The following is a 26,358-nucleotide window of genomic DNA, read 5'->3' as shown; positions in this document are numbered from 1 at the left end:
GATCTCCTTTAGGATGGACTGGTTGGACCTCCTTGCAGTCCAAGGGATTCTCAAGAGTCTTCACCAACACCACAGTTCAAAAGCATAAATCCTTCGGCGCTCAGCTTGCTTTGAAGTCTAACTTTCACATCCATACATGACTACTGGAAAAACCATAGCTTTGACTGGATAGACCTTTGTTGGCAAAGTAATGTCTCTACTTTTTAATGTGCTGTCTAGGTTTGTCATCGGAGAAGGCAATGGCAAGCCACTCCAGTACTCTTGCCTAGAAAATCCCATGGATGGAGGAGCCTGGTAGGCTGCAGTTCGTGGGGTCGCTAGGGGTCGGACACGACTGAGCGACTTCACTTTCACACATTGGAGAAAGACATGGCAACCCACTCCAGTGTTCTTGCCTGGAGAATCCCAGGGACGGGGGGAGCCTGGTGGGCTTCCGTCTATGGGGTCACACAGAGTCAGACACGACTGAAGTGACTTAGCAGGTTTGTCATAGCTTTTCTCCCAAGGAGCAAGCATCTTTTAATTTCATGGCTGCGTGCAATGTTTACAAATTAGGTGAATTCTATTCCATAATTTGGCACTTAAAAAGCATTTAATCTTAAACGTGCAGAAAACATTGCATTTAATTTTTACAAAATTATGAATTTGCTTCCTCCATTATAAAAGACAAATTAAAAAAACCTAGTTTGAAAAACTGAGGAAAACACAAACAATAGCTAAAATAGTTTAGCATTTTTCAACATTTCTTTCTACTGTTGTTTCTAGAAATAGTATAAAAAACTATTTTATACTCATAGCGATGACATATAAATTTTATGTTATATATTTTACACATAAAGGTATACAGAATTATCCTCCAAATAAGTCAAGCTGTAACTTTTGGATAATAGCTTTATCTCAAGAGACAGACCTTGAGTCATCTAGAATCATAAGGCAATACGATGTTGTTTTTCAGTCTTTAAAATAACGTTTGTCTCACATATATAAAAATGTATGCAGAAAAAAAAGTTTTTAATGAAAAACAACAAAAATGTATTATTTTAATTTCTCAACTTAAACAATATTTTTTAAAATCCTTTATTACTGAAAAGAAATCATTTAAGTTTCTCAAATGAAAAACAAAACAACATACTGATACAAGCTATTTTTATTGTGTGAAAATGTCTTAATTCATAGTGATTAAGAATGAAAATGCAGCATATAACAAAATAGGCATTTTACTTGTTAAAAGCCACGTGGATTTACAAAACTAAAAATATTTTTAGAATGCGTTAAGAATAGAAATTAATTTTTGAGATATATAAAACATTCTATTTTACCATATATTTAATTTCAAAATCTTAAAAATGATTTTAATTTATTTTTATTACATGAGCTCAGTAATTGTACAATAATCACTAGTAGGATACAAAAATTTTAAAGATATATGTATTCCCAAACAAGATGAATAGTAAAAATGCAAAAGTATGAGTTCAGGTTTTAAAAAATGAACTAATGTAAATTTTACAAAAAGGAACCAAGAAGATATACAAGCCAATTTTTTCTCTACAAGCCAATACAAAATTTACATTCTGTCTTCTTGTGTTACTTTTCCTTATACTTCAGTCACCTATCAAATTTAGGTTGTTATGAATTTTGTATCTGAAATAGAATGCTTTCAACTCAGTGTGCTAGGTAAGTTCCATGTACAAAACTCCAAAAAACTGCATACGATGCTCAAAACGAAAGTTTTTAAAGTAAATAATTGTATAAGCTGCCTTAGACATGCTAAATCACGTTATTGTCAGATATCAGTATATAATATATATATATGTTATCAGTACAAGTTGCCAAACTGACTTACCAGTTTTAACAAGGTGATTTCTGTTTAGAGGATTTTCACCTTGATGTATTATGGATGCTTTTAATTAAACATTTGAATCTATTATTCAAAATATATATCTAAAAGTTTGTCTAAATGCCAGTTGGAAAACAGAATATATAGATGCCATTCTTCAGTGCAAGGGAAGTACTATTATTTTTAATTAATTATTTTGGAATTGTTTCTTTATAAATGTAATTTAAACCAACATTTTATTCTTATTTTGTTAGTACCCAAGCATTTCCCACTTATAAAATAAAGTTTTGGACTATAGTAGCTTTCTAGGTCTTTTTGCCTTTAATTTCAAGGCACAACAGAGGTAGAATAACCTACAAGAGTTACTGAAACTTTTGACAGAACAAGGGAGTAGGAGCACCTTGATTTCTGAAAAGATCTAATCTTTGAAAGAGAGGTTTACTGGGACTTTTAATAGTATCTCATAAAACATTTCTACTAACTTAAAAAGTGTTTAAGTCAAAAGGAATTGCAAGTGTCTTTCATTTATTGGGAATGTCATCAAAGAAAACAAAAGCAACAAACATTCAATTAATTAGTGCTTCCAAATAACAAAATTTGGTAAAATAAAAAATGAGAATCTAATTTAAAAATATCTTAAGGTCAAATTAAGATGTATACTTAAAGAATAATACTATTATAAAACATACTTCAAACCATATAAATATATCTCGTTTGTATAGTTCATGTCTGTCAAGTAAATCAATTCCATTTTCCAGACACAGCTGAAACAAAGTATCTATAGAAAAGTACACAGTCAATATCATAGTAATTAAAATCCTTAAAACTTTTAGAAAAATATAAAAAGTTAAAAATTGAGGTTATAAATTCCCAAGAATCCCCCTTCCATGCATATATATCTTACAAACATTTAAAATAAAGAAATAAAGACTATTAAATAGTAAAGGAAGTGTACAGAGTCCATTGGCTCTTTTTCTGAACAGATTTTCCTTCAGGAATACACCCATGAGTGCGGATGTATAAACCAGAGTCAACACTAACTCTTGCTAACTTGTTCCAAATGCTCATCCCATTTGCTGGCCTTTTTTTTTTTTTTTAAACCATGAAGACCATGGATAAGCAATTAATTATCAGAACAGTCAGGTCTTTGGCTCACTGATATTGCTATGGTTATCTTGCCCCAGTCATCGATGTTCAAGGTTTTCCTCTGTTGAGAAAGAAGGCCCTCCAGGTCATCTTGCTGATGTAAAGAGAGCACATCCATATGACTTGGTTATGAGATGACATCGTGAGCATCACTGTTAGGTCTCTGTCGTACAGCCACAGGAGGCAATGGCTTTCCATAGAAATCTATGTAAAGAAGGCATACCAAAAATATGTAATTGTTATGGTAAATCCAGATTTCTGACACAATTCATTTATTTCCAACCAACACCTTTAAAAGAGTAAGAAACTCTGACCTTGTAAGTGAAGCATTGCATAGGGCAGATTGGGGAAAAAGTCTGAATTGGAAAAAAAACGTGAATAAATTCAAAAAACAACCACTAGGGTAAATTTTTAACTTGAGGTTATAAATTAATCTCTACTGATTTAATATAAAGCCGCACCTAATATATATATTATTATTATTTCCAAGTGTTCACATCAGAACAAAACAAATAACAAACATCCAAAACTAATGGAACCTGTTGCCAAAGCCCTGATAAAATCTGTATTTGTACAATCCATGTTCTAATCCAATGTCTATTACTTCTAAGAATTTGGTAAGAAAAATTAATTATCTTAGTGTTCTGGTATTAGGAATATTTTACAATGATACTTCAGTATAGTTCACTGATATAGGGCATATTTGATACAAAAAGTCTTAATTTGTACTTCATAATAAGTTCCTAGCCCTTAATTATCATAAATTGTTTTATAAATTGAATAGCATATGGAAACTTCAGTTTTTCTGGCCTATTACTCAAAAATATTCTAGAAGTAAAGATATTCAAGGTCACTTGAAATAAATATATTAAAAATGTATTTAGGGGCCCATTTCCAGTTTTGCATGTGCCAGAGTTCAGCTAAGCGGCTCCATGATACTGCTGCCTCAGCATCCATTTTGTCTGGCCAAGTGGCCTAAGGGGGTCGTAAATAGATACTAGCAACTCAAGCAAGAACATGCCCTAGAAAACAGCTTGCAAAATTAGATTAGTTGTAAATGTATATTGCAAATTCTAAGGCTGCCACTAACAAAAGTCTATGACAAAGGAGGCAAGAATATAGTGGAGAAAAGACAACTTCTTCAATAAATGGTATCAGGAAAACTGGAGAGTCACATGCAAAATAATCAGACTGGATTACTTTCTCACACTATATACGAAAATAAACTTCAAATGACTAAACATAAAATCTAAAACCACAGAACTCCTATAAGAAAACATAAGCAGTACATACTTTGACGTTGGTCTTAATATTTTTTAGATATGTCTCCTCTATCAAGAGAAACAAAGGAAAAATAAAAATGTGAGGGTATATCAAACTAAAAAGTTTTCAAACAAAGGAAAAATAAAAATGTAGGGCTATATCAAACTAAAAAGCATTTGCACAGCAAGGAAACTATCAACAAAAGAAGAGCCTACTGAATGGGAGGAGATACTTGCAAATAATACATCCAATAAGGAGTTAAATTCCAAACCACACAAAGAACTCATACAACTCAATATCCAAAAAAAAAAAAGTCTAAAAAGTGAGCTAGAAGATCTGAAAACACTTTATTCCAAAGAAAACAGACAGATGGCCAACAGACACATGAAAAGATGTTCAACATCACTAATCATCAAGGAAATGCAAATCAAAACCACAATGAGATATCAACTCACACCTGTTAGAATAGCTATCAACAAAAACAACACAAATAACAAATGTTGGCGAAGATGTGAAGCAAAGGAAACATCATGTACTGTTGGTAGGAATGTAAACAGCACAGCAACCACTATGCAAAACTGTATGGCGATTCCTCTAAAAATTAAAAACAGAACTACCATACAATCCAGCAATTCCACTTCTGGGTATTTTTCCAAAGAAAACAAAGATACTAATTCAAAAAGATATATGCACCCCTATATTCATTACAGCATTATTCACAGTAGCCAAGATATGGAAGCAAACTAAGTGCCCTTCAACAGATGAATGGATAATATGTGATACAAACACACACACAATAACTAAGCCATAAAAAATAGGAAATCTTACTATTTTCGACAACATGAATGGACTTAGAGAGTATTATGTTAAGTGAAATAAGTCAAAGAAAGACAAATAGCGTATAATTTTACTTACGTGTGGAATCTAAAAACAAAAAAACAAATAAACAAACAAAACAGAAACAGAGTTATAGATACACAGAACAAGCAGATGGTTGCTGGACAAGGGAGAGGGACGGCAAGGCAGCAGGTGGTGTGCAGGGATGAGGGAAACAGGGGAGGGAAATCAAGAGGTACAAACTTCCAGTTACAAAATAAGTAAGTCACGGGGATGAAACATAGAGAGTGGGGAATACAGTCAGTAATAACATAGTATCTTTGTATGGTGATTAAGGTGGTCAAAAGGTACAAACTTCCAGTTATAAAATAAGTACTAGGAGTGTAATGTAAAGCAGTATTAATATAATTATATAATTAACACTGCTGTATGTTATATATGAAAGTTGTTAAAAGAATAAATCCTAAGAGTTCTCATCACAAGGAAAAAATTTTTTTTCTTTTTTAATCTGTATGAGATGATGCATATTCACTAAATTTACTGTGGCAACCATTTCATGATGTATGTAAGTCAAAACATTATGCTATATACTTTAAACTTACACAGTGCTTTAGATTAATTATATTTGAATAAAACTGGAAGGACAAAATAAAAAAAATAAAATAATGAAATTGAATAAATTTCAATGAAAGAAAGAGTAATAGAAAATTACAATTAGGCAAATACAACAGTAAAAATTATTGCACACACGATCCAATGACAGATGCTAAAATGGAAGCTAAAATTTGTGGAGAACAGAATATTTGCATAATCTCAAAATATCCCTTCTATGATGTTTACTAATTACAAAGAAAATAGTAACATTTTACAATGTAGCAAATATCACCTTATTCAAATGATGAAGGTTAGCACCACCAATAATGAGACTTATCAACATCATGTATACCCCTATTTCAAACATTTTGAGCATCAATTTGGTTCAACAATGAGGTGCTCTTGTGTCATCAGTTTGCAGCCTCTATCAGAGTGTACCATACACAATACTATATTTGCCACAATTATGTCATTACTTAAAAAAACTTTTAAATAAACTGTATATTCTCTCCTTAAAAAAAATTAGGAGAAAATGATTGTTCAAGCAACTAGAAATTCAAAGCAAATACTAAGCTGCATGATGGTCTAACAAATCTTAATATAACAATGTTAATGAAATGAATTAAAAGTATGTATTTCAAAGCTGGACAGACCTAACTTCAAATTCTGTGTCATTTATAGCTATGTGAACTTGAGTGTAGGTTTCTCACACACAAAACTGCCCATCTTACAACGCTATTAGAGGAATTAAAATGAGATAATGTACTTAAAAGTGCTTAGCAATATGCCAGGGACATAGTATACAGTTATTAGTACTGCTATTAATAAAATTCTAAGATACAATTATTTTGATAAATTTAAAGTATGCCCTTTCTAATTTCTTACTTTCAAAATTAATGAGAATTTTAACATATAACAGAACTCATGATTAAACCAGAATGAACAGTTTCTATTATGTTTTACTTCTAGAATTGAAAAGTACCCAAATCACATACACATGACAAGAAGTATCAATTGCAGTTGATTCTGTATTATTTCACTGCCAGAAAATTATATCATTCTATACAAAACAGGTTTCTTATTGCCTTAACTGTAGGGGATATAAGTTGACCATACTGACCAACTGATAGGACCAAATTAATTGATGCTCATTTTAATAAAGGGCTTCAAACTTAACATACAAAATGTAATCTTCATTCATATTTTAAGATTTGAAAATATTCTTTAGTTTTATACTCGGCATTTTGGGCCAACATGTTTATTTCTCATAATGAGTAATGTTTATGAAGTATGGATTAAGAGCATTTACAAAGAGAATATAGATTCAGTTTTTAAGTCTATTCTCTGAATGCATGTCTTACGTATTACCCAGAGTGAGGTTTACAGAAAATAAAGCAATTAGAAAATTAAATTGAAATGCCATCAAGGAATCAATGTCTATAATCAAAGAATAAATAAGAATCTGCCTTAATTCCTAATTTGACTATAAAAAATTATTTTTCATCCCAATAAATTTTAAGTGCCAAACCCAAATGCAGTTAACTTAATTATTTCCCTTTGCTCATTATATGTCTGTTGTCTACTTCCCATTAACCACATTCAAATAAATATATATTAATACAGTTAGGAAAGAGAACAGGATGTGATGACAAAATTGCCAACTATCAGCATCTCAAACAAAAATCTCACAATAAATACTAAAAATTAGTTTAAACTTTTAAATTAAAATTTTAAATTTATTATACCTACTTTCTTCTCACTAATGAAAACAGAGTTGATTACACTTTTTTTTGGCTATACAAGGTATACTTTGACTTAAAATTTATGGGAAAAAGATAATGAAGATATTTTAAAACTTGAGAAGTTAGAATGTTTAATTTTCTGCTTTGAGAAGTTAAATTTATTGATCTACACAGAACTGTTGTAATAATAGCAAATTATTTTTTATATATACTACCTTTCAAAGAGTACATAAAATGAGTTAAAAGCAAATGCCATTCTTTGTAATTTGAGATATAAAGAAGGAAATGTTACAGAGTTCACTAAGAGTGTAACAGGCAGGAAGGCCAGGGGTCTCCAAACAGAGGAAATAGGCTGCAAGTGTCAGACATTTTTCATCTCTCTTAAGCCGCTGGAGGAAACAAATTAGCGATATTTTCTTCCCTTCTCTATACAAATTTACAGAAAAACATCTATTTCTGCTTTATTGACTATGCCAAAGCCTTTGACTGTGTGGATCACAATAAACTGTGGTAAATTCTGAAAGAGATGGGAATACCAAACCACCTGACCTGCCTCTTGAGAAACCTGTATGCAGGTCAGGAAGCAACAAATTAGAACTGGACATGGAACAACAGACTGGTTCCAAATAGGAAAAGGAGTGTGTCAAGGCTGTATATTGTCACCCTGCTTATTTAACTTCTATGCAGAGTACATCATGAGAAACTCTGGGCTGGAGGAAGCACAAGCTGGAATCAAGATTGCCGGGAGAAATATCAATAACCTCAGACATGCAGATGACACTACCCTTATGGCAGAAAGTGAAGAGGAACTAAAAAGCCTCTTGATGAAAGGGAAAGAGGTAAGTGAAAAGGCTGCTTGAAGCTCAACATTCAGAAAACAAAGATCATGGCATCTTGTCCCATCACTTCATGGGAAACAGATGGAGAAACAGTGGAAACAATGTCAGACTTTATTTTTGGGGCTCCGAAATCACTGCAGATGCTGATTGCAGCCACGAAATTAAAAGACGCTTACTCCTTGGAAGGAAAGTTATGACCAACCTACATAGCATGTTAAAAAGCAGAGACATTCCTTTGCCAAACAAGGTCCGTCTAGTCAAGGCTATGGTTTTTCCTGTGGTCATGTATGGATGTGAGAGTTGGACTGTGAAGAAAGCTGAGTGCCGAAGAATTGATGTTTTTGAACTGTGGTGCTGGAGAAAACTCGAGAGACCCTTGGACTGCAAGGAGATCCAACCAGTTCATTCTAAAGGAGATCAATCCTGGGTGTTCTTTGGAAGGACTGATGCTAAAGCTGAAACTCCAATACTTTGGCCAGCTCATGCAACAAGTTGACTCACTGGAAAAGACTCTGATGCTGGGAGTGACTGGGGGCAGGAGGAGATGGAAACGACAGAGAATGAGATGGCTGGATGGCATCACTGACTCGATGGATATGAGTTTGAGTGAACTCTGGGAATTGGTGATGGACAGGGAGGCCTGGCGTGCTGTGATTCGTGGGGTTGCAAAGAGTCGGACATGATTGAGCAACTGAACTGAACTGAACTGATAGACGTTTCCAAATAGATAAGCCTACAGACACCTCCAAAGCAAGTTTCCTTTCTCCTCATGTATTGTCAGTATTAGAGACAGCATCAACCTTCTAGCCCCTTCTGCCAAATAATACTCTGTTCCTCTCTTCTTTCATCCCATATATTCATTCTTCATATAGAACTTATGACTATTCAAATATTCTATGAACACATTTTTTATTCTCCATTCCAATTCCCATTCTTCATTTCTCACTCTGACTATTGCAACAGCTTCTAACTGGGATCCTAACCTTAGGTATGGGCACAATCTAGTCTATACATAGTGACAAAAATTACTTTCCTAAACAATAACTCTTGTAATACTATTTCCCTGTTAAAAATGTACATTGTCTCTTGTAAAATTATAGCAAGTCTAGACATCTTAAATATATATGTGAGGCCCTAAACAATCTGTCTATAAGCCATAATTCTAGTTTCAATATCTCTCTATAACTTTAAACTTCCTATTTCTTACCTGTTCCACCTGCCTGAACCTAAGCTCTAGTCACAAGTAACTTCACACTATTTTCCAAATTAAGCAATGTGTTTTCCCACCTCTCCATATTTGAACAGTTTATTTATTCTGCTTATTAACTCTTCTCACACATGTACTCATGTATATATATTTATATACACATACATTAGCACTACCTAATTGTTTCTAACAACATAGTGAATATTTAAGCTGATAATATATTCTAACACACACAATTTCAAAATATAAATAAACAGGAACTAATCTATTATAGTCAACAAAAACATCATGATGCAAAGTTAGCACCAAAAAGACTTGTGACTTCACTATTATTCTGAAGTTGAAGGAGAAATCTTCTGTCTTTAGAAATTAAAAAAATCTTTTAATTTTCACTGCAAAGCAATCAAACCAGTCAATCCTAACAGAACTCAGTTCTGAATATTCATTGGAAGGACTGATGCTAAAGTTGAAGATACAATACTTTGGCCACCTGATGGGAAGAACTGACTCATTGGAAAAGACCCTGATGCTGGGAAAGACTGAAGGCAGGAGAAGGGGATGACAGAGGACAAGACGGTTGGATAGCATCACCAACGTGACTGACATGAGCTTGAGCAAGCTCCAGGAGTTAGTGATGGAAGGGGAAGCCTGGCACGCTGCAGGCCATGAGATAGCAAAGAGTTGGACATGACTGAGCGACTAAACTGAACTGAACTGAACGATTATGAAGAAATATTTCATTATTGATACAGTATTCAGAAAAAGAAAGCAACCAGCACATTTAAATTTAAATACTTTTTGAATAAAACATTTATATAGTTTGATATAATTTCAAATTATATATAATGTTTTCTGAAAGATTAAACTTCTGAAATTTTCTTTTCTAGTAAATGGATCTTCTTAGGAAACCAAGTTCAAGATTAGGTAAATAGAGTTATCAAAAAGGAAATGAGATGTTCTTGATGAATTTTATTGAGCTACAATTCTATATGTATACGTCATCCTTTTGCATGTTAGAAATCAGAACTTCTGCCTGTTGTAAAGGGCAGTTTTGTATTCCCCACTGTCCTTTTTCAAGTTTCCAGGTGGAGCTCTTATACCCTATACTGGCTGTACTACACCTTATGTTAATTTCATCCAAAAAAGTGTTTTCTTGATTCAGTGAAGACTTTAGTAATTTTCTTTCTAGTAAGCTGAATTTCCCTGGTGGCTCAGATGGTAAAGTGTCTGCCTACAATGCAGGAGACGTGGGTTCAATCCCTGGGTCAGGAAGATCTCCTGGAAAAGGAAATGGCAACCTACTCCAGTATTCTTGCCTGGAAAACCCCATGGACGGAGGAGCCTGGTAGGCTACAGTCCATGAGGTCGCAAAGAGTCGGACACAACTGAGCAACTTCATTTTTACTAAGCTCAACTTTATTTGGTTTACTGATTTGGTTTCTGATCTTACAAACTGCGTTACGCTTTACTTAATTTTCATTTTAGCAGCTGAATATCATTAGAAGCAGAGAAAGAGCAAGTACGTGGCATTATCATCATTGGGGCCTCCCAGGGCGCCAGTGGTAAAGAACACTCCTTCCAATGCAGGAAACGTAAGAGATGTGGGTTTAATCCCTGGGTTGGGACAATCCCCTGGAGAAGGAAATGGCAATCCACTCCAGTATTCTTGCCCGGAGAATTCCATGGACAGAGGAACCTGGCAGGTTACAGTCCACAGGGTCACAAAGAGTCTGACACGATTGAAGTGACTTAGCATGCAAGCATCACTGAGTATATTGAGCATAAACAGGACAATGAAGTTTTTAACACCATAATTGTACTGTCTCATATTTAAGCTGCCTTCAAATATTTTTCTTTTACAACTATTTACATTAATATATAATGGATAAATACAAGTTCTGATGGTCTTTACCTCTGTTTTCTAAGATAAATGTTAAATCAAATTATATTGAGGCAAAGGACACTTAAGAATAAAAAATTAAATAAATGAAAATGGAAGTATAATGAAAAAGGATGGTTGTGGATTTGAAAGGCTCCCAAAGTAAAAGTTTATTGAAATAATGAGATAAAGAAAAATGAATGTGATATGTATAGATATTTGAAAACTGATCCTTCTGCATTACCATTATGACGTGTTTCACCAAGAGGCTCAAGTTTTGGAAGTCTAGTGACTTTGGGGGTTCCCCAGCCAACTGAAGAAAAAGAAAGACATTTAAAAACACTGTTAAACAATATCTCTTTAGGTCTGTTAAGAGGATCCCTCTCTTGACAGGAATGTATACAACTTCAATGTCAATTCATACATATTGAATGACATAGTACCAAATAACCATAAACCCATTTTAAATGGTTTCTGTTTTAAGATGTAATTTTAGGTTGGTAATACCTGCTTTAAGTTTTTGTTTCCCTTTAGTTAAAAATATAAGCATCCTCACCACCATCATAAATAACCTTAGGCTACTAATCTAAGTCCCAATAGAAGCTAAAAGAAATACACACTTATTAAATGGAATATCAGAAATGAGTCCTAAAATGGGGTTCAAAGGAAAATGTTACCATCTTACGCCTTCTAGCATGACTAAAAGGAAAATACAAACATATACTAAGTATGTGAGGTACAGTGCTTAGTGATGAAAAATTTCTCAAAATTACTATGTCCCAGTGCTTTATATACAGGATTCCATTTAATCTCCATAACATTAGTTAGAAGGTCAGGATGTATGTTGGAAATATAATGGAAACATTCAAACATCTTGGCTTCAAATGCTAATTTTCAGAATGAAAGTTCCAATTTTTTAAAAGGTCATACTAACCAGCCATTCATTACAATTACATTCCTTTTAGCAGTCTGGGTACTGATATTCCAAACAGGACCTGAATCCATTATAGGAGGTACTTAAGTAAAGATGTCTTATTAATTTTTACTATTTTTTTACTTTCATAAAGCATTTATTTTCTGAATAAAAAAAATCAATATTTATGTTGATAAATTCTGAACTAAGTAGATGGAACAAAGAATTCTACCTTTCTCACACATTCACAAGATTATGAATATGCTGAATAAAAATGCATACTTTTTTTAAATTTTTTTCTTCACTGTTTAAGGCACTATTTCTAAATTCAGTATCAGTATCAATTTACTCACCAGGAGGAGGAGGTGGGGGTGGTGTTGGACTCTTAGGAACAGAATCATCTGTATTAACAGGTTCTACACGGTGGCTCCTTTTCATCCTTAGTTTCTTAGTTTTCTTTTTACTGTTATCTATAAGAATGTAAACATGAAACTTTATGCCTTTTATAAAAAGTTACTTCTATAATTAAAAAAAGAACAGAATTAGAATATTGATATTATTATTACAATAGAAATATAACTTCAACTTAAAAATTGTTAGCAATAATGAACTGTGAACTTGCCTTTTCTAAGAATAAATTTGTAAGTGCTTATTGAATGAATGATTAAAAAATATGAGGCGAGTGGCAAAAAGTCATATTTTAAGTTCTATGAGAAGTGATTCAGAATACAAAAAAAAAAATCCATATTTCCAAAAGTAACATTTTTTTTCAAGTGTCATAATAAATAAGTGGAATTATCTAATTACACAGACTTCTACAAAGCTATGGATGACCTGGGTGGGGGGGGAAGAGAGGTATCGGTTTATCTCAGTAGGATATACAGAATGATTCCAGATCTAAGCCCAAAAATAATCTTTTGAAATGTGAAAAAAGATCCTAATCAAACCGAAGCACATTATCTATGAAAATAATGCCCAAGATGCTCAGTATAAATGTATGTAACTAGATCTTACAGAATTGAATCTTAATCTTTCTAAAAATATCTACAAATTCTCACTTAAGCACATATAGACATTTTAAGTGAACTATGTTGTTAACATGTAAACTTTAACAACATAAACCAGGATGGTATAGTAGTTAAATAAACAGCAGAGCCACTGAAACATTTTAATTGATAATCCCAAATCGCTAAATTTATACATATAATACATTTTCTAAAATGGAAATTATGTTACACAAGAAACAGTCAACATCTATGAAACCTATAAAGCAATAAGAAATGCAAGCATATTTAGAAACTCAATATTTTTCTAAATAAATTAGTGTCACTTGAGAACATTTTACTCTAGATATAAACAGAGACATCCTTTTACAATTAAAGCTATAAGCTTTGCAGCTGGGAGAAAGGAAAGAGAGCTTCCAGAATAATATTCTACTTTAGCATGGGCAATAAGTCAGGGTCATAGAAAAGCACAGGCTATGCAAACCTATATGCAAGTCAGGAAGCAACAGTTAGAACTGGACATGGAACAACAGACTGGTTCCAAATAGGAAAAGGAGTACGTCAAGGTTGTATATTGTCACTCTGCTTATTTAACTTATATGCAGAGTACATCATGAGAAACGCTGGGCTGGAGGAAGCACAAGCTGGAATCAAGATTGTTGGGAGAAATATCAATAACCTCAGATATGCAGATGACACCACCCTTATGGCAGAAAGTGACGAGGAACTAAAAAGCCTCTTGATGAAAGTGAAAGAGGAGAGTGAAAAAGTTGGCTGGAAGCTAAACATTCAGAAAACTAAGATCATGGCATCTGGTCCCATCACTTCATGGGAAATAGATGGGGAAACAGTGGAAATAGGGTCAGACTTTATTTTGGGGGGCTTCAAAATCACTGTGGATGCTGATTGCAGCCATGAAATTAAAAGACGCTTACTCCTTGGAAGGAATGTTATGACCAACCTAGATAGCATATTAAAAAGCAGAGACATTACTTTGCCAACCAAGGTCCGGCTAGTCAAGGCTATGGTTTTTCCAGTGGTCATGTATGGATGCGAGAGTTGGACTGTGAAGAAAGCTGATCACCAAAGAATTGATGCTTTTGAACTGTAGTGTTGGAGAAGACTCTTGAGAGTCCCTTGGACTGCAAGGAGGTCCAACCAGTCCATTCTAAAGGAGATCAGTCCTGGGCGTTCATCAGAAGGACTGATGCTAAAGCTGAAACTCCAATACTTTGGCCACCTCGTGCGAAGAGTTGACTCAATGGAAAAGACTGATGCTGGGAGGGATTGGCGGCAGGAGGAGAAGGGGACAACAGAGGATGAGATGGCTAGATGGCATCACCAACTCGATGCACATGAGTTTGAGTGAACTCCGGGAGTTGGTGATGGACAGGGAGGCCTGGCATGCTGTGATTCATGGGGTGGCAAAGAGTCGGACACAACTAAGCGACTGAACTGAACTGATGGAACAGAGGATCGAAAGTTGAGGGAAGTGTATCTCAGCGCAGCCACAGGTGAGATGTGTGATCTCAAATTACTCAACCTTTCCAAGTCCCTGGTGTCCTACTCTACATAATGGGAAAAATATACCCCAGGATTGCTATATGAAATAACAATTTTGTGTTAAATAATATTTTCAAATCATCTACCAAACCATTTTGTTCTTTAACAACATATTAGTGTTATTAGAAAGAGTTCTTCCAATATATTTAGAGGCCACTTTAAGTCTACATTTTGTTTTACTCTATTAACAGAGTGATATGGGCTAAAATGTGGATACCCTAACTTCCCAAATTACAAAAAGTATAACTTTCAAATCTATGTATTTTTATATAGCAAAACATCCATGTTAGGTACTCTGCATCTCAGGGACTGAGATCTTGTTTTCATAAACTCTTTGAAAGTGAAAGTGAAGTCGCTCAGTCGTGTCCGACTCTTTGCCACCCCGTGGACTGTAGCCCACCAGGTTCCTCCGTCCATGGGATTCTCCAGGCAAGAATACTGGAGTGGGTTGCTATTTCCTTCTCCAGGGGATCTTCTGGACCCAGGGAGCAAACCCAGGTCTCCCTCATCGCAGGCAGACGCTTTAACCTCTGAGCCACCAGGGCAGACCCCATATTAAACTCTTTAATACTATACAAAAATTCTTATATGCCATCTTTATAAATACATCATATACCGAGTTATTGTATCACCAACTAAGAACGGCAAGGAAGCAATGGTTACTGGGTATCTCTCATGTGTTAGGCCCTGTGCTAGGAACATTGTAGGGTTACTTTTATTATAAGGAAACCTAAAAGCCTAGTGGAAAAAAAAAAAGATTAAAAACTCCATTTTTGAGATGAGAAAAACAAGGACTGAAGAACACCACGTAAGATAAAATACATCTAGATGATGAGAAAGTCTGGATGCTACCTCAGGTTGTGTGAGTCCAAAGGGTCTCCCTCTATGACACCAAAAGACATAAATTTCCTGTTAAATCACATAACTAGTTTAAAAAAAGAAAAGTAACTATAAAGGTTTCTTATAATATTAAAATAAGAGGAAAATGGATATTTGATAATAAAATGGCTTTTAAATTATATTTTTAAATTTATTTTAATTGAAGGATAATTGCTTTACAATATTGTATTGGTTTCTGCTTCATAAAGCTTTCAAAATGTTCAGTTATGTCAGCATCCCCTAAAAATCACAAGTAAATAAAGAAAATGATGCTGACTATAACTTTATGAAGATTAAGAAAAACAAAACAAACCCTCCAAGAATTTTAAAAATTTTAAATACACTCTAAAAGATTTCTGGGGCTATGCAATATTCCTAATTACTGAAAATGGAATTTTCAGCTGAAATTCTTTTCAGTTACAAAAGGCTAGGTTTTAAGACATCATGAATAAAAACATAAATTAGCAAACTAATGATGAACTAAAATTCAAGAAAAAAACATAATAAACATTGCATTTGGAGATGAAAAATCTTATGATACATTTCTTTGTGAAAATAACTATGACAAATGAGAGAGTATTTTTAAGTTTTATATAATGTTATTTATATGTCACATATAATACATAACACTTAAAAATAAACACAATGACCATAAAAATAAATAATTTATATATTTTTAATAACTAGATTTATCACCTGATTCTGATGATCTCCAGTCTGTCTCATCTTCATTTTCCAACTGCTGTGTTAATGCCTCCTTATAATTTTCTACTACTCCAAACTCCCTGTTTTTTTGGCTACTGTCACTGATCTGGCTCTGTGTCTCTATTTGCTCATGCTCCATTTCATGTTTCAGGGGGCAGCCATCACTGTCTTCTGTATTTTGCCTCTTTTTCTCTCTTTCAAGTTTTTTTTCATTCTGACAAAAATGAAATGTATCATTCTTAATATAATGGTCATATCTAAGAGCTTAAGGGAGAAATCAAATAATTCATGAGCATTATGTAACTTCAGGGCACTGTGATATTTCTATTAAAATTTATTTGAATGTATCATTAAAACATGCTAATTGCCAAACATTCAGAAAATAGAGACAGTATAAAGAAAGAACACTTATATTACCAGTAATTTCACAGTCTAGAGATGATCACTTTTTGATATACAAACACTGAGAGGTGCTTTTCTTTGCCTATCTCACACACATACAGACATACACATCCACAAACATACACAAATGTGACTGTCTCTCTATATATACATATTTATGTATATTTTTGGAGAAGGAAATGGCAACCCACTCCAGTATTCTTGCCTGGAAAATCCCATGGATTGAGGAGCCTGGAGGGCTGTATTTCATGGGGTCGCAGAGAGTCGGACACGACTGAGCAACTAAGCACAAGGACATGTATATTTTTAAACAGAAAATAATCAAAGATTTAAGACTACATATTTCTTTCTCTGTCAATCAAAATTTATGAAGTGCTTACAATATTGCATGACACATACACAGTAAAGTGCTAGCTATGAAAGTATTATATTATGCTATGGTTTAGTTGTATGGTACGGTTTAGTCGTTCTGATTCTTGCGACCCCATGGACTATAGCCCACCAGGCTTCTCTGTCCATGGGATTTCCCAGGCAAGAATACTGTAGTGGGTTGCCATTTCCTTCTCTACGGAATCTTCCTGACCCAGGGATGGAACCCTCGTGTCCTGCATTGCAGGCGATCTACTGCATTACAGGCAGATTCTTCACCACTGAGCCACCAGGGATTCCCTATATTATAATGTATGTGTAAGCTATTACTACTTTCATCAATTACACTATTATTTTGAATAATTCTATCATAACTTATTTTACCAACTCCCACTCAATGGACAAAAATGTGATTTTCAATTTTTTATTATTACAAGAAATACAATTATTGAATTAGTCCTCCAGAATAAATTCTTAACAGTCATGCTGCTGGATCAACAGGTAAAGCACATTTTAAAATGTGACATACTACAAACTTTACTTCATAAAAACTAATGTCAAATTACACCACTGGAAAAGGATTGAAAGAGTGATATTTTCCCACATCTTTCCTTTTTTTGATTGCACAGCGCAGCATGTAGGATCTTACTTCCCCACTAGGGATCAAACCTGCACCCCCTATACTGGAAGTGAGAAGTCTTAACCACTGGACTTCCAGGGAAGTCCCCACCCCACATCTTTTTTAGTGCTTTTTTAATCATCGTGCTCAGTTATTCATCTGTGTCCGACTCTTGGTGACCCTTCGGACTACAGCCTGCTAGGCTCCTCTGTCCATGGGATTTTTCAGGCAAGAATACTGGAGTGGGTTGCCATTTTCCCCCCCAGGTTTTAATCATTATCAATCTTTTATATCTCTGCCAAACTAATAAATACTTTTTTACCTCAATGTTGATTTATTGTTTTTATTACTACTGAAGATAAGTTATAAAATATCCTTATTGCCATTTAAATTTTTTCCACAAGGAACTACCCTTCATAACCCAATGCCCTTTTTTCTATTAGAGTCTAATTATTTACACAGTAATTTTTTAAGGATTCTTTTTTGTTTTGGTCCCATGTTTCTCAATTATTTTTCATTACGATTAGGTTGGGTTTTTTTTATTGTCATTAACTTTGTGGAACATCTCTTGAAAAACTGAATATAATAAGATCTACTTTATTTTTCCCATTTTATGATTTTTTACTCTGTGATTTGTGGCCTCCTTGTCCTGCTTTGAAAGTTTCTCCTCCTCCAAGTTTACAAATGTCTAACTGTATTATATCCAATTGTTTTTAAGGCTTCTTTTTTTATATATTTAAATCTTTTAAGATTTAATTTGGTATACAGTGTTCAATAATTTTTCTTTTTTTCCAAATGACTCTTCAGTTGTTTTGATATCTTTTTCTCCCAGATTTGAAATGCCACCTTTCTCTTATATTAAATGCTTATATATAACTCTGTTACTATTGTTTCATTGTGTATTCTGGAACCAACATCTCACCATTTTCATTATCTGTGATAAAAATCAAAGGAAAAAAATGTCAGGTAACATTTTAAAGGAGAAGTTTTTTGGGGAATAAAACTTGCTTGACAAAAAGGACAATTTATTTCCATTTATTTCATTTCTTAAGTAACTTAAAACCAAATATCTCCTATTACCAACTATTTTGCAAAAATAAAGCAACCAAAAACTAAACAATCATCTTCTTACCTGTGGAGCTGCCTCCCTCCTCAGCAGCAGCCCCAAAGAAGAAATAATCATCCACCTGTCCAGATGAATACCTGTGTGGAAGGAGGCAGTGATAGGGGAAGAGGGATGGAGAACACATAGGTGGGTCATGCGAGCCACCTGCCACATTAAGCTCTGAGTGAATGGAGAGGCGGTTTAGGAAGCTCTGCCACTGAGGAAGCATAGCTGCTGGGAGTGATTAGAGCAGGACCAATGCAAACTCTGAACATCAGCAGAAAATGAAAACAAAGACACAGATACACAGACAGATATAAACACACACACACACAGACACACTCTCTCTCTCACCCTTAACTTATGATTAAAATCTACAAATTAATTTTAAACTTCTGACATTTAAAACTAAAATGATATTCAGATATAAAAGAACATATTGTTTCAAACATTAAGTATCCTGGGAAAATAGCTAGAAAGTCTTTTACGTACTCTAATGCTTCATAAACATCTAAATATCACTGTAAAAGGATAGTAATAGCAATATACAGGGATAAAGACAACTTAAATAAGAGTAAACACTACCATCATAGGATATGTGACAAAATATATTTATCAGAATAAGACAGTTGTATATCCTATCTTTATTTTCATTCTCAGTGAATTCTGCAGCCATCCTTCCTTTTTACACTAGATCAGAAGGGAAGATTGAAGAGGAAGAAAAAGCAGCAAACCTTTAGCCTGTCTTCTCCTTTTAATTTCTTTTACAAATAATTAATCTCCCTGCCTCCTTTCCCTACTCCTCACCTCCTTTCTGAAATTCCAACTTTATAACTTAATATATAAAAATTAATTCACCACTATCCATACCTCAATGATTACAGATGCTATTGGCTGGAAAGGATTAACAATAAGTGGTTCTGGGTCCAACTCAGCCATACCACTGGTTCCATGGAGTTCAGCCCGTTCTTGCTCTCTTTGTTCTCTATATTTTGAAGGAAAAAATTTGGAATTCCTTATGAGAAAATGATAAACCATGTTTAAGAACACTTGCAATAGGTTTATGGCTATTAAATTCAGTATTTAAACATATGGACATGGCTTTGAATTAGTGATTTTCAGATATCCTTATGCAGGTAACAGGCCTCTATCTCCATGTAAAGATTAATCGTTTGAATTTTAAAAGAAAGAAATGCTGACAAAAATGACATTCTCTATGACTGAATTCTTAATGTCTGCAGTACAGATTATTTTTCTATGTAATAAAGATTTACATTTATCAATTTATTAATTACCCCCCAAACCAATGCTATTCTCTTCTCTAATGTTAACTAGGTAAGTTCTACTGTTAAACCTCTAAAGAGCTTTGTACAGTTATAGATCATAAATGAACTAGATAACAATTATTGCTTTGCATAAGTAGAAAAGGCTATAAAAAAAAGTTGCCCTTTGTCACTCAAATCAAATAAGTATTTCTAAATTAGTTACTACTGAGACTTTTATTACCTCTGTGACTTAAAATTAATGTTGCCCCAGAGATAAAGGTAATAAATTATTAAAAGAAGCAGCTATAGACAGAAACATGACTATTTTACATCTGTAACTAGACTATAAGTATAGTAGAACAATGTCAATGCTCATTACTATGGCATTTATTAATTAAGTTCTATGATGGAAAGATATATTCTCTCATCCTAAACCAGAAAGCCAAGATTTAGTGATCTGCAATTTACTAATTCTGTGACCTTGGTCATTTATCTGCATACTTGAGCCTCAGCTTTCCCATAAATGTGGACAAAATACCTATTTCATAGAGCTATTTCAGGTAAATTAATATATGTGAAAGCTCTCTGTATATAAACATACTTACAGGACACTTATTCATTATTAATGTTATTCATTTATTAGTAAGTAATTTCAGGTATCTGGTTTTAACATACTATTTTCAGATACCAATAATAGCTGTTTTACAGTTTTTTTCAAAATTATCTAAACCTATAAAAATCTAAAAACCTATTATATTGTATTTAACAATAAAAAGTTCTTCTTTTTAACACTCTCATCTAAATTTAATTATGGATTCTGTTAAACAGGAGAGGATTCAGACCACAAGTGGCATGGCTAAGAGAAAGGAAGAAAGGGGAGAGGGGTACCAGAAAACCCAGCCATAACATGATCTGGAATATCTTTATGGGAAAAGCTAGAACTGAAAAAAAAAAAAAGACTACATTTCTTTTATTCAATCTTTTTTTTCTTTTTGCTTGTTTTCTAAGTGGAGGAAAAGCAAAGAAGCCTTTAGAAAACTATGGCCATATATTTTGTTTTTTTAAATACACAGAAGGTATATCTACATGAATGGTTGGGTGTACTTAGCTTTATATCATGAAAATATACACTAGAATAGAAAATCAGAGATTCTCACAGGAACTAAAACCTCTTATTGGTTCAAAAGAGACCTATGTCACTGATCTGCTCATGTTATTGAGCACTTGAGGATAGAAAAGTTATCTCTCCAAGAGATAAGTCCTGATTCTGAATTAAATGAAAGATACCAGTAATCAGAGGATTTTCCTGACAGTATGAAGGAGCACCTCACAAAGGCATCACCAAGGACAGTTAGTGGGTTCTTGTTAAAGCACACAGGCTGCAACTGTTAAAGCACAGAAGGCCAATGTTACTTAGGTAGATGGAAGACAACTTTGAATGCCACAAGAGCTCACTTGGAAATCTTTTTGTTTCTTCCCTCCCCTGACATGTAACAAGCAAATGAAGAAAGAAAGAGAAATCTTGGGATTAAGAACTAAATTCAACATCTAATCAAATCTGAGAAGCCAGTTCAATCTCTCTCTCAGGAAGATCCCCTGGAAAAGGGCGTGGCAAACCACTCCAGTATTCTTACCTGGAGAATCCCACAGACAAAGGAGCCTGGCAGGCTACAGTCCATGGGATCTCACATAGTCAGACACAACTGAAGACTTAGCATGCATGCATGTAATCAAATCTGAGTATTATTTTATTCTAGCATGAATATTATTATAACTGATTCTGTGGTAGAATTTATGTAAACATATATTTTTTTAATTTAGAGTTTGCTAAACATTTTTTAAATTTCCATTTAGGCAACACATTTTAAAAATAGTTTCATAAACATGTTTTTAAAACCTGAGATAGTGCAATTCATTCTCCTTTCAGACAAAAACTAGTGTTGAAGATCGGATTTTGCATCAGCTGGTTGATCCACTAACAGCTTACCTTCTATCTTCACTGACACTGATAAGGAGTATCTCAGTCTACGACACATTCTTTCCTATGGGAGACTGTCCTGTGCATCACAGAACGTTTAGTAGCATCCCTGGCCTCCACCCTCTAGATGCCAACTGCACTCCACCTCCCAGCCATGACAAGCAAAAATGTTCCTAGACATTGCCAAATGTCTTCTGAGGAGCAAAATCACCCTGTGGATTGAGAACCACTGCACTTAAGGTTGTCATAAGAAATAAAGAAATAAAAACTATAAAACTGTGAGAGATAAATACCTCAGCAATACATATAACTACTAGACCACCATTCAACCAAACCTGCTAAGTCTACAGAAATAAAAAAAATTTACCAAGAAAAACCTGAATAGGCAAACTAAAAAACTATTCATAAAAGTGAGGTGTTTCTGGCTATTCATAAGCACTGTGCTATATAATTAATTTACTTACCTTTCTTCTCGTAATTTCCGTACACGTTCAGCCCTTTCTCGCTTCTCTTGCTCCTCAAGAGCACGTTGTTCTGTTGTGTCTTTTTGGATGCGTTCATTTAAGGCATCAAAGTCCCTTGCAATGATATGTAGCAGCCAATAAAGGCCCTTTTTAATGGACTTGTCAATTTTCTTTCCGTATCCCAAAACTGCTGAACAAGGTTCCTTAAAAACAGAAGTTTATTTGACTTAAAGATTAAAACTAAAAATTCTCTACAAATATTTATTTATAAACCATTAGTATAATTACTGGAGAATCAAAATCAATTAACTCGTTAAATTAATGATATAAAGGACCTGCTTCTTTAACTTATAAAATACATCTCTGCAAAGATTACTACATTAGTATGTACATATGAGTTGAAATATTTTATAGATTATACCTGTTAATTATGACACAAGAAGTTGGCAGTGCTAGATAATTTTAAACAAAATCACTGACAGACAAAATTGAACTTACAGAAGAAAACTACCTATTAAAAATACTATTAATACTACTACTATTTAACACTGCAAAATAAAAATAGCAGAAAATTTTAATTTCTTACACCAGGGAATTTATGGCACTAAGCACCTTTTAAGATTGACAGCCTAACAATCATTTTCTGAAATCAAGAATAAGTGATTAAATCCTCAGTTCATCTTTAAGACTGTAGGATAACTCTAATATATTCTTTCAAAATTCATTATAAACTTTTCCTAAGTATAAATTGTATATTTATACTTTCACCATTTTACAATATTTATAGAGTAACATGTTTGTATAGCTTACATATTTGTCAGCAATGTTTAAACAAAATAAAATCTAAAGTCTTGAAATGATGGAAGATATTTTAAAGAAGTCAGTAACAACTAAATAGAAACCAAATATCACTGTATTAAGTAATTTCAAATGAACAGTGAGATCATGTATTTCCTGGGTAAAATATTTAGAAAAAAAACACTAATAAATTATTTTGTTAGCTGCCTACCCTCTAATTGCTTATCACCTTTACAAAAACTAAGTTATACCGAACATAATTTACAGGGCAAAAGAAGCCTCAAAACTTACTATCTGACACAAGCACTTGTGCTCATTGACCAGCTTTTCCAGAGAAAGACACTCAATCACATCAGCTTCTCCTAGAGCCCCTTCCTTATCCTGTTTATTTGCCAACCTAGAGAGACATAAGTGAAGTGGATTTACAGCAAATATACAATCAGACAGCTGCTTAAAAACATTCTCACCAAGTTCCTACACCAAAGTTTTAACCCTGCTGAATACAGAACATGCTGGTTTTACAGAGCAATGTACTATCTTTTATTCCATCATTTTCCTTTTTTATGTTTGTAAACATTAAAAACATCTATTTCTGCTTCATTGACTATGCCAAAGCCTTTGACTGTGTGGATCCCATAAACTGTGGAAAATTCCGAAAGAGATGGGAATACCAGACCACCTGACCTGCCTCTTGACAAACCTGTATGCAGGTCAGGAAGCAACAGTCAGAACTCTACATGGAACAACAGACTGGTTCCAAATAGGAAAAGGAGTACGTCAAGGCTGTATATGGTCACTTTGCTTATTTAACTTATATGCAGAGTACATCATGAGGAACGCTGGGCTGGAAGAAGCACAAGCTGGAATCAAGATCGCTGGGAGAAATAGCAATAACCTCAGATATGCAGATGACACCACCCTTATGGCAAAAAGTGAAGAGGAACTCAAAAACCTCTTGATGAAAGTGAAAGAGGAGAGTGAAAAGTTTGGCTTGAAGCTCAACATTCAGAAAACAAAGATCATGGCATCTGGTCCCATCACTTCATGGGAAATAGACGGAAAAACAGTGGAAACAGTGTCAAACTTTATTTTTTTGGGCTCCAAAATCACTGCAGATGCTGACTGCAGCCATGAAATTCAAAGATGCTTACTCCTTGGAAGGAAAGTTATGACCAACCTTGATAGTATATTAAAAAGCAGAGACATTACTTTGCCAACAAAGGTCCGTCTAGTCAAGGCTATGGTTTTTCCCGTGGTCATGTATGGATGTGAGAGTTGGACTGTGAAGAAAGCTGATCACCGAAGAATTGATGCTTTTGAACTGTGGTGTTGGAGAAGACTCTTGAGAGTCCCTTATACTGCAAGGAGATCCAACCAGTCCATTCTAAAGGAGATCAATCCTGGGTGTTCATTGGAAGGACTGATGCTAAAGCTGAAACTCCAATACTTTGGCCACCTCATGCACGAGTTGACTCACTGGAAAAGACTCTGATGCTGGGAAAGGTTGGGGGCGGGAGGAGAAAGGGACGACAGAGAATGAGATGGCTGGATGGCATCACCGACTCTGTGGACATGAGTTTGAGTGAACTCCGAGAGTTGGTGATGGACAGGGAGGCCTGGCGTGCCTCATGGGGTCGCGGAGAGTAGGACACGACTGAGCGACTGAACTGAACTGAACTGAATTGAAACATTTTTTAAGATTTGGCCTAAAAAAGGGAAATCAAGTAAAGAGAAATGTCAAGAAAACAAGCAATAGGTCAACAAACCAACAACAAAGTACAAACGGAAAAAGAAGTGGACTAGTTTCCACAGCACTCAGCCATCAGTTACACCTTTCATCTTAGACCCTTATTTTCTTAAAAATGCTGCATCGTGATGCAAAGGCCCTTATCCCAAGTCTTTTTTCTTCTTTAAAATACAAACTGCCTCATGTTTCACATACCTAAATATTCATTCAAAGCTTGTATTATTTGAGCTAACCTGTATTATAAAGTGTAATTTACTGGAGAAATGAGGTCACTTTTATCTAATTTATTTAGCACAGCACTGGACATAGAAAACCTTATACTTAATTAGGAACAAACTGGGGAACAAGTTAAAAAACCAAAACAAGTTCTAAAGAAAGTTAGGAATTACCACAAAATACTGTTTTCCTGGAAGCCTAGCGTGCTGCAGTCCATGCGGTCACAAAGAGTCGGACACAACTGAGCGACACAACAACTGTTTTCCTATCAGATGGCAGAGGTCAAAAGGTAATAAAACACTGTTTGGAAAGGGTTTGGTAGTATTTCAGGAAAATATATATTATATCATAAATATGTAGGACAATCAATCTAATGAACCCTATCACCTGTCTTTAAAAACGTATACCGTTTTTGCTCATCTATATATCTTCCATGTTCCCATCAGTCATATCACTTCACCCCAAAATTTAAAAATATTCTAATATCACTGTCACACCTAAGCTCTGAAAAAAATTAATATTCTTCAATATCTTTTTTAAGTGCAATGTCCAAATTCAGATCGAAACCAGATACACATTACAAAATACATTGTAATGTGTATCTGGTTTCGATCTGAATTTGGACATTGCACTTAAAAAAGATATTGAAGAATATGAAGAATATTAATTTTTTTCAGAGCTTAGGTGTGACAGTGGTATTAGAATACCTCTGAAAAGACTGCACAAAAATGGCAGTATTGTCCATTTTACTTATAACATCTAACTATAAAAACAAGTCAGGGAGGGTACAGTGAGAGGATGAATAACCTTCCATTAGTTTTTCATTCATTCTCCCACTGTTGTTTATTAATAATACAAACATGTACATGGAAAAAATGGTATTTTAAAGACCACAATTTGGGCACCTTGGCTATTCACTGGTAGTGATTGGTTAATGGGTGTTTATATGTGTTTCTCCCTTTCTTCCTCAAAAGTTAGCATACTATA

The 26,358-nt window shown here is 34.2% G+C and overlaps 2 protein-coding genes across 7 annotated transcripts in view; one reads left to right on the top strand and one right to left on the bottom strand.

The window, feature by feature from the left end:
• Positions 1-26,358, top strand: part of STX19 (syntaxin 19) — a 53,456-nt gene that overhangs the window by 6,039 nt on the left and 21,059 nt on the right. The window lies entirely within an intron of this gene.
• Positions 1,118-26,358, bottom strand: part of ARL13B (ARF like GTPase 13B) — a 94,874-nt gene continuing 69,633 nt past the window's right edge. For 2 of the 6 annotated variants that reach the window (XM_088836251.1, XM_088836259.1), the window contains 6 exons: positions 23,700-23,805; positions 22,611-22,813; positions 19,774-19,888; positions 16,400-16,622; positions 12,611-12,727; positions 11,440-11,657 (listed from right to left, as the gene is read on the bottom strand). In XM_088836251.1, coding sequence (XP_088692377.1) covers positions 11,515-11,657; positions 12,611-12,727; positions 16,400-16,622; positions 19,774-19,888; positions 22,611-22,813; positions 23,700-23,805 — 907 coding nt within the window. In that variant the 3' untranslated portion in view covers positions 11,440-11,514. Of the gene's footprint in view, positions 3,188-11,439; positions 11,658-12,610; positions 12,728-16,399; positions 16,623-19,773; positions 19,889-22,610; positions 22,814-23,699; positions 23,806-26,358 lie in introns of those variants that run through there. The other 4 variants (XM_088836267.1, XM_055437192.2, XM_088836260.1 and 1 more) reach the window with 4 other exon arrangements.

Source organism: Moschus berezovskii, chromosome 1, assembly GCF_049115385.1.
Source record: "Moschus berezovskii isolate FMDL1 chromosome 1, NW_MosBer_1.0, whole genome shotgun sequence".
Classification (NCBI taxonomy): Eukaryota; Metazoa; Chordata; class Mammalia; order Artiodactyla; family Moschidae; genus Moschus; species Moschus berezovskii.
This window is presented reverse-complemented; position numbering and strand designations above follow the sequence as displayed.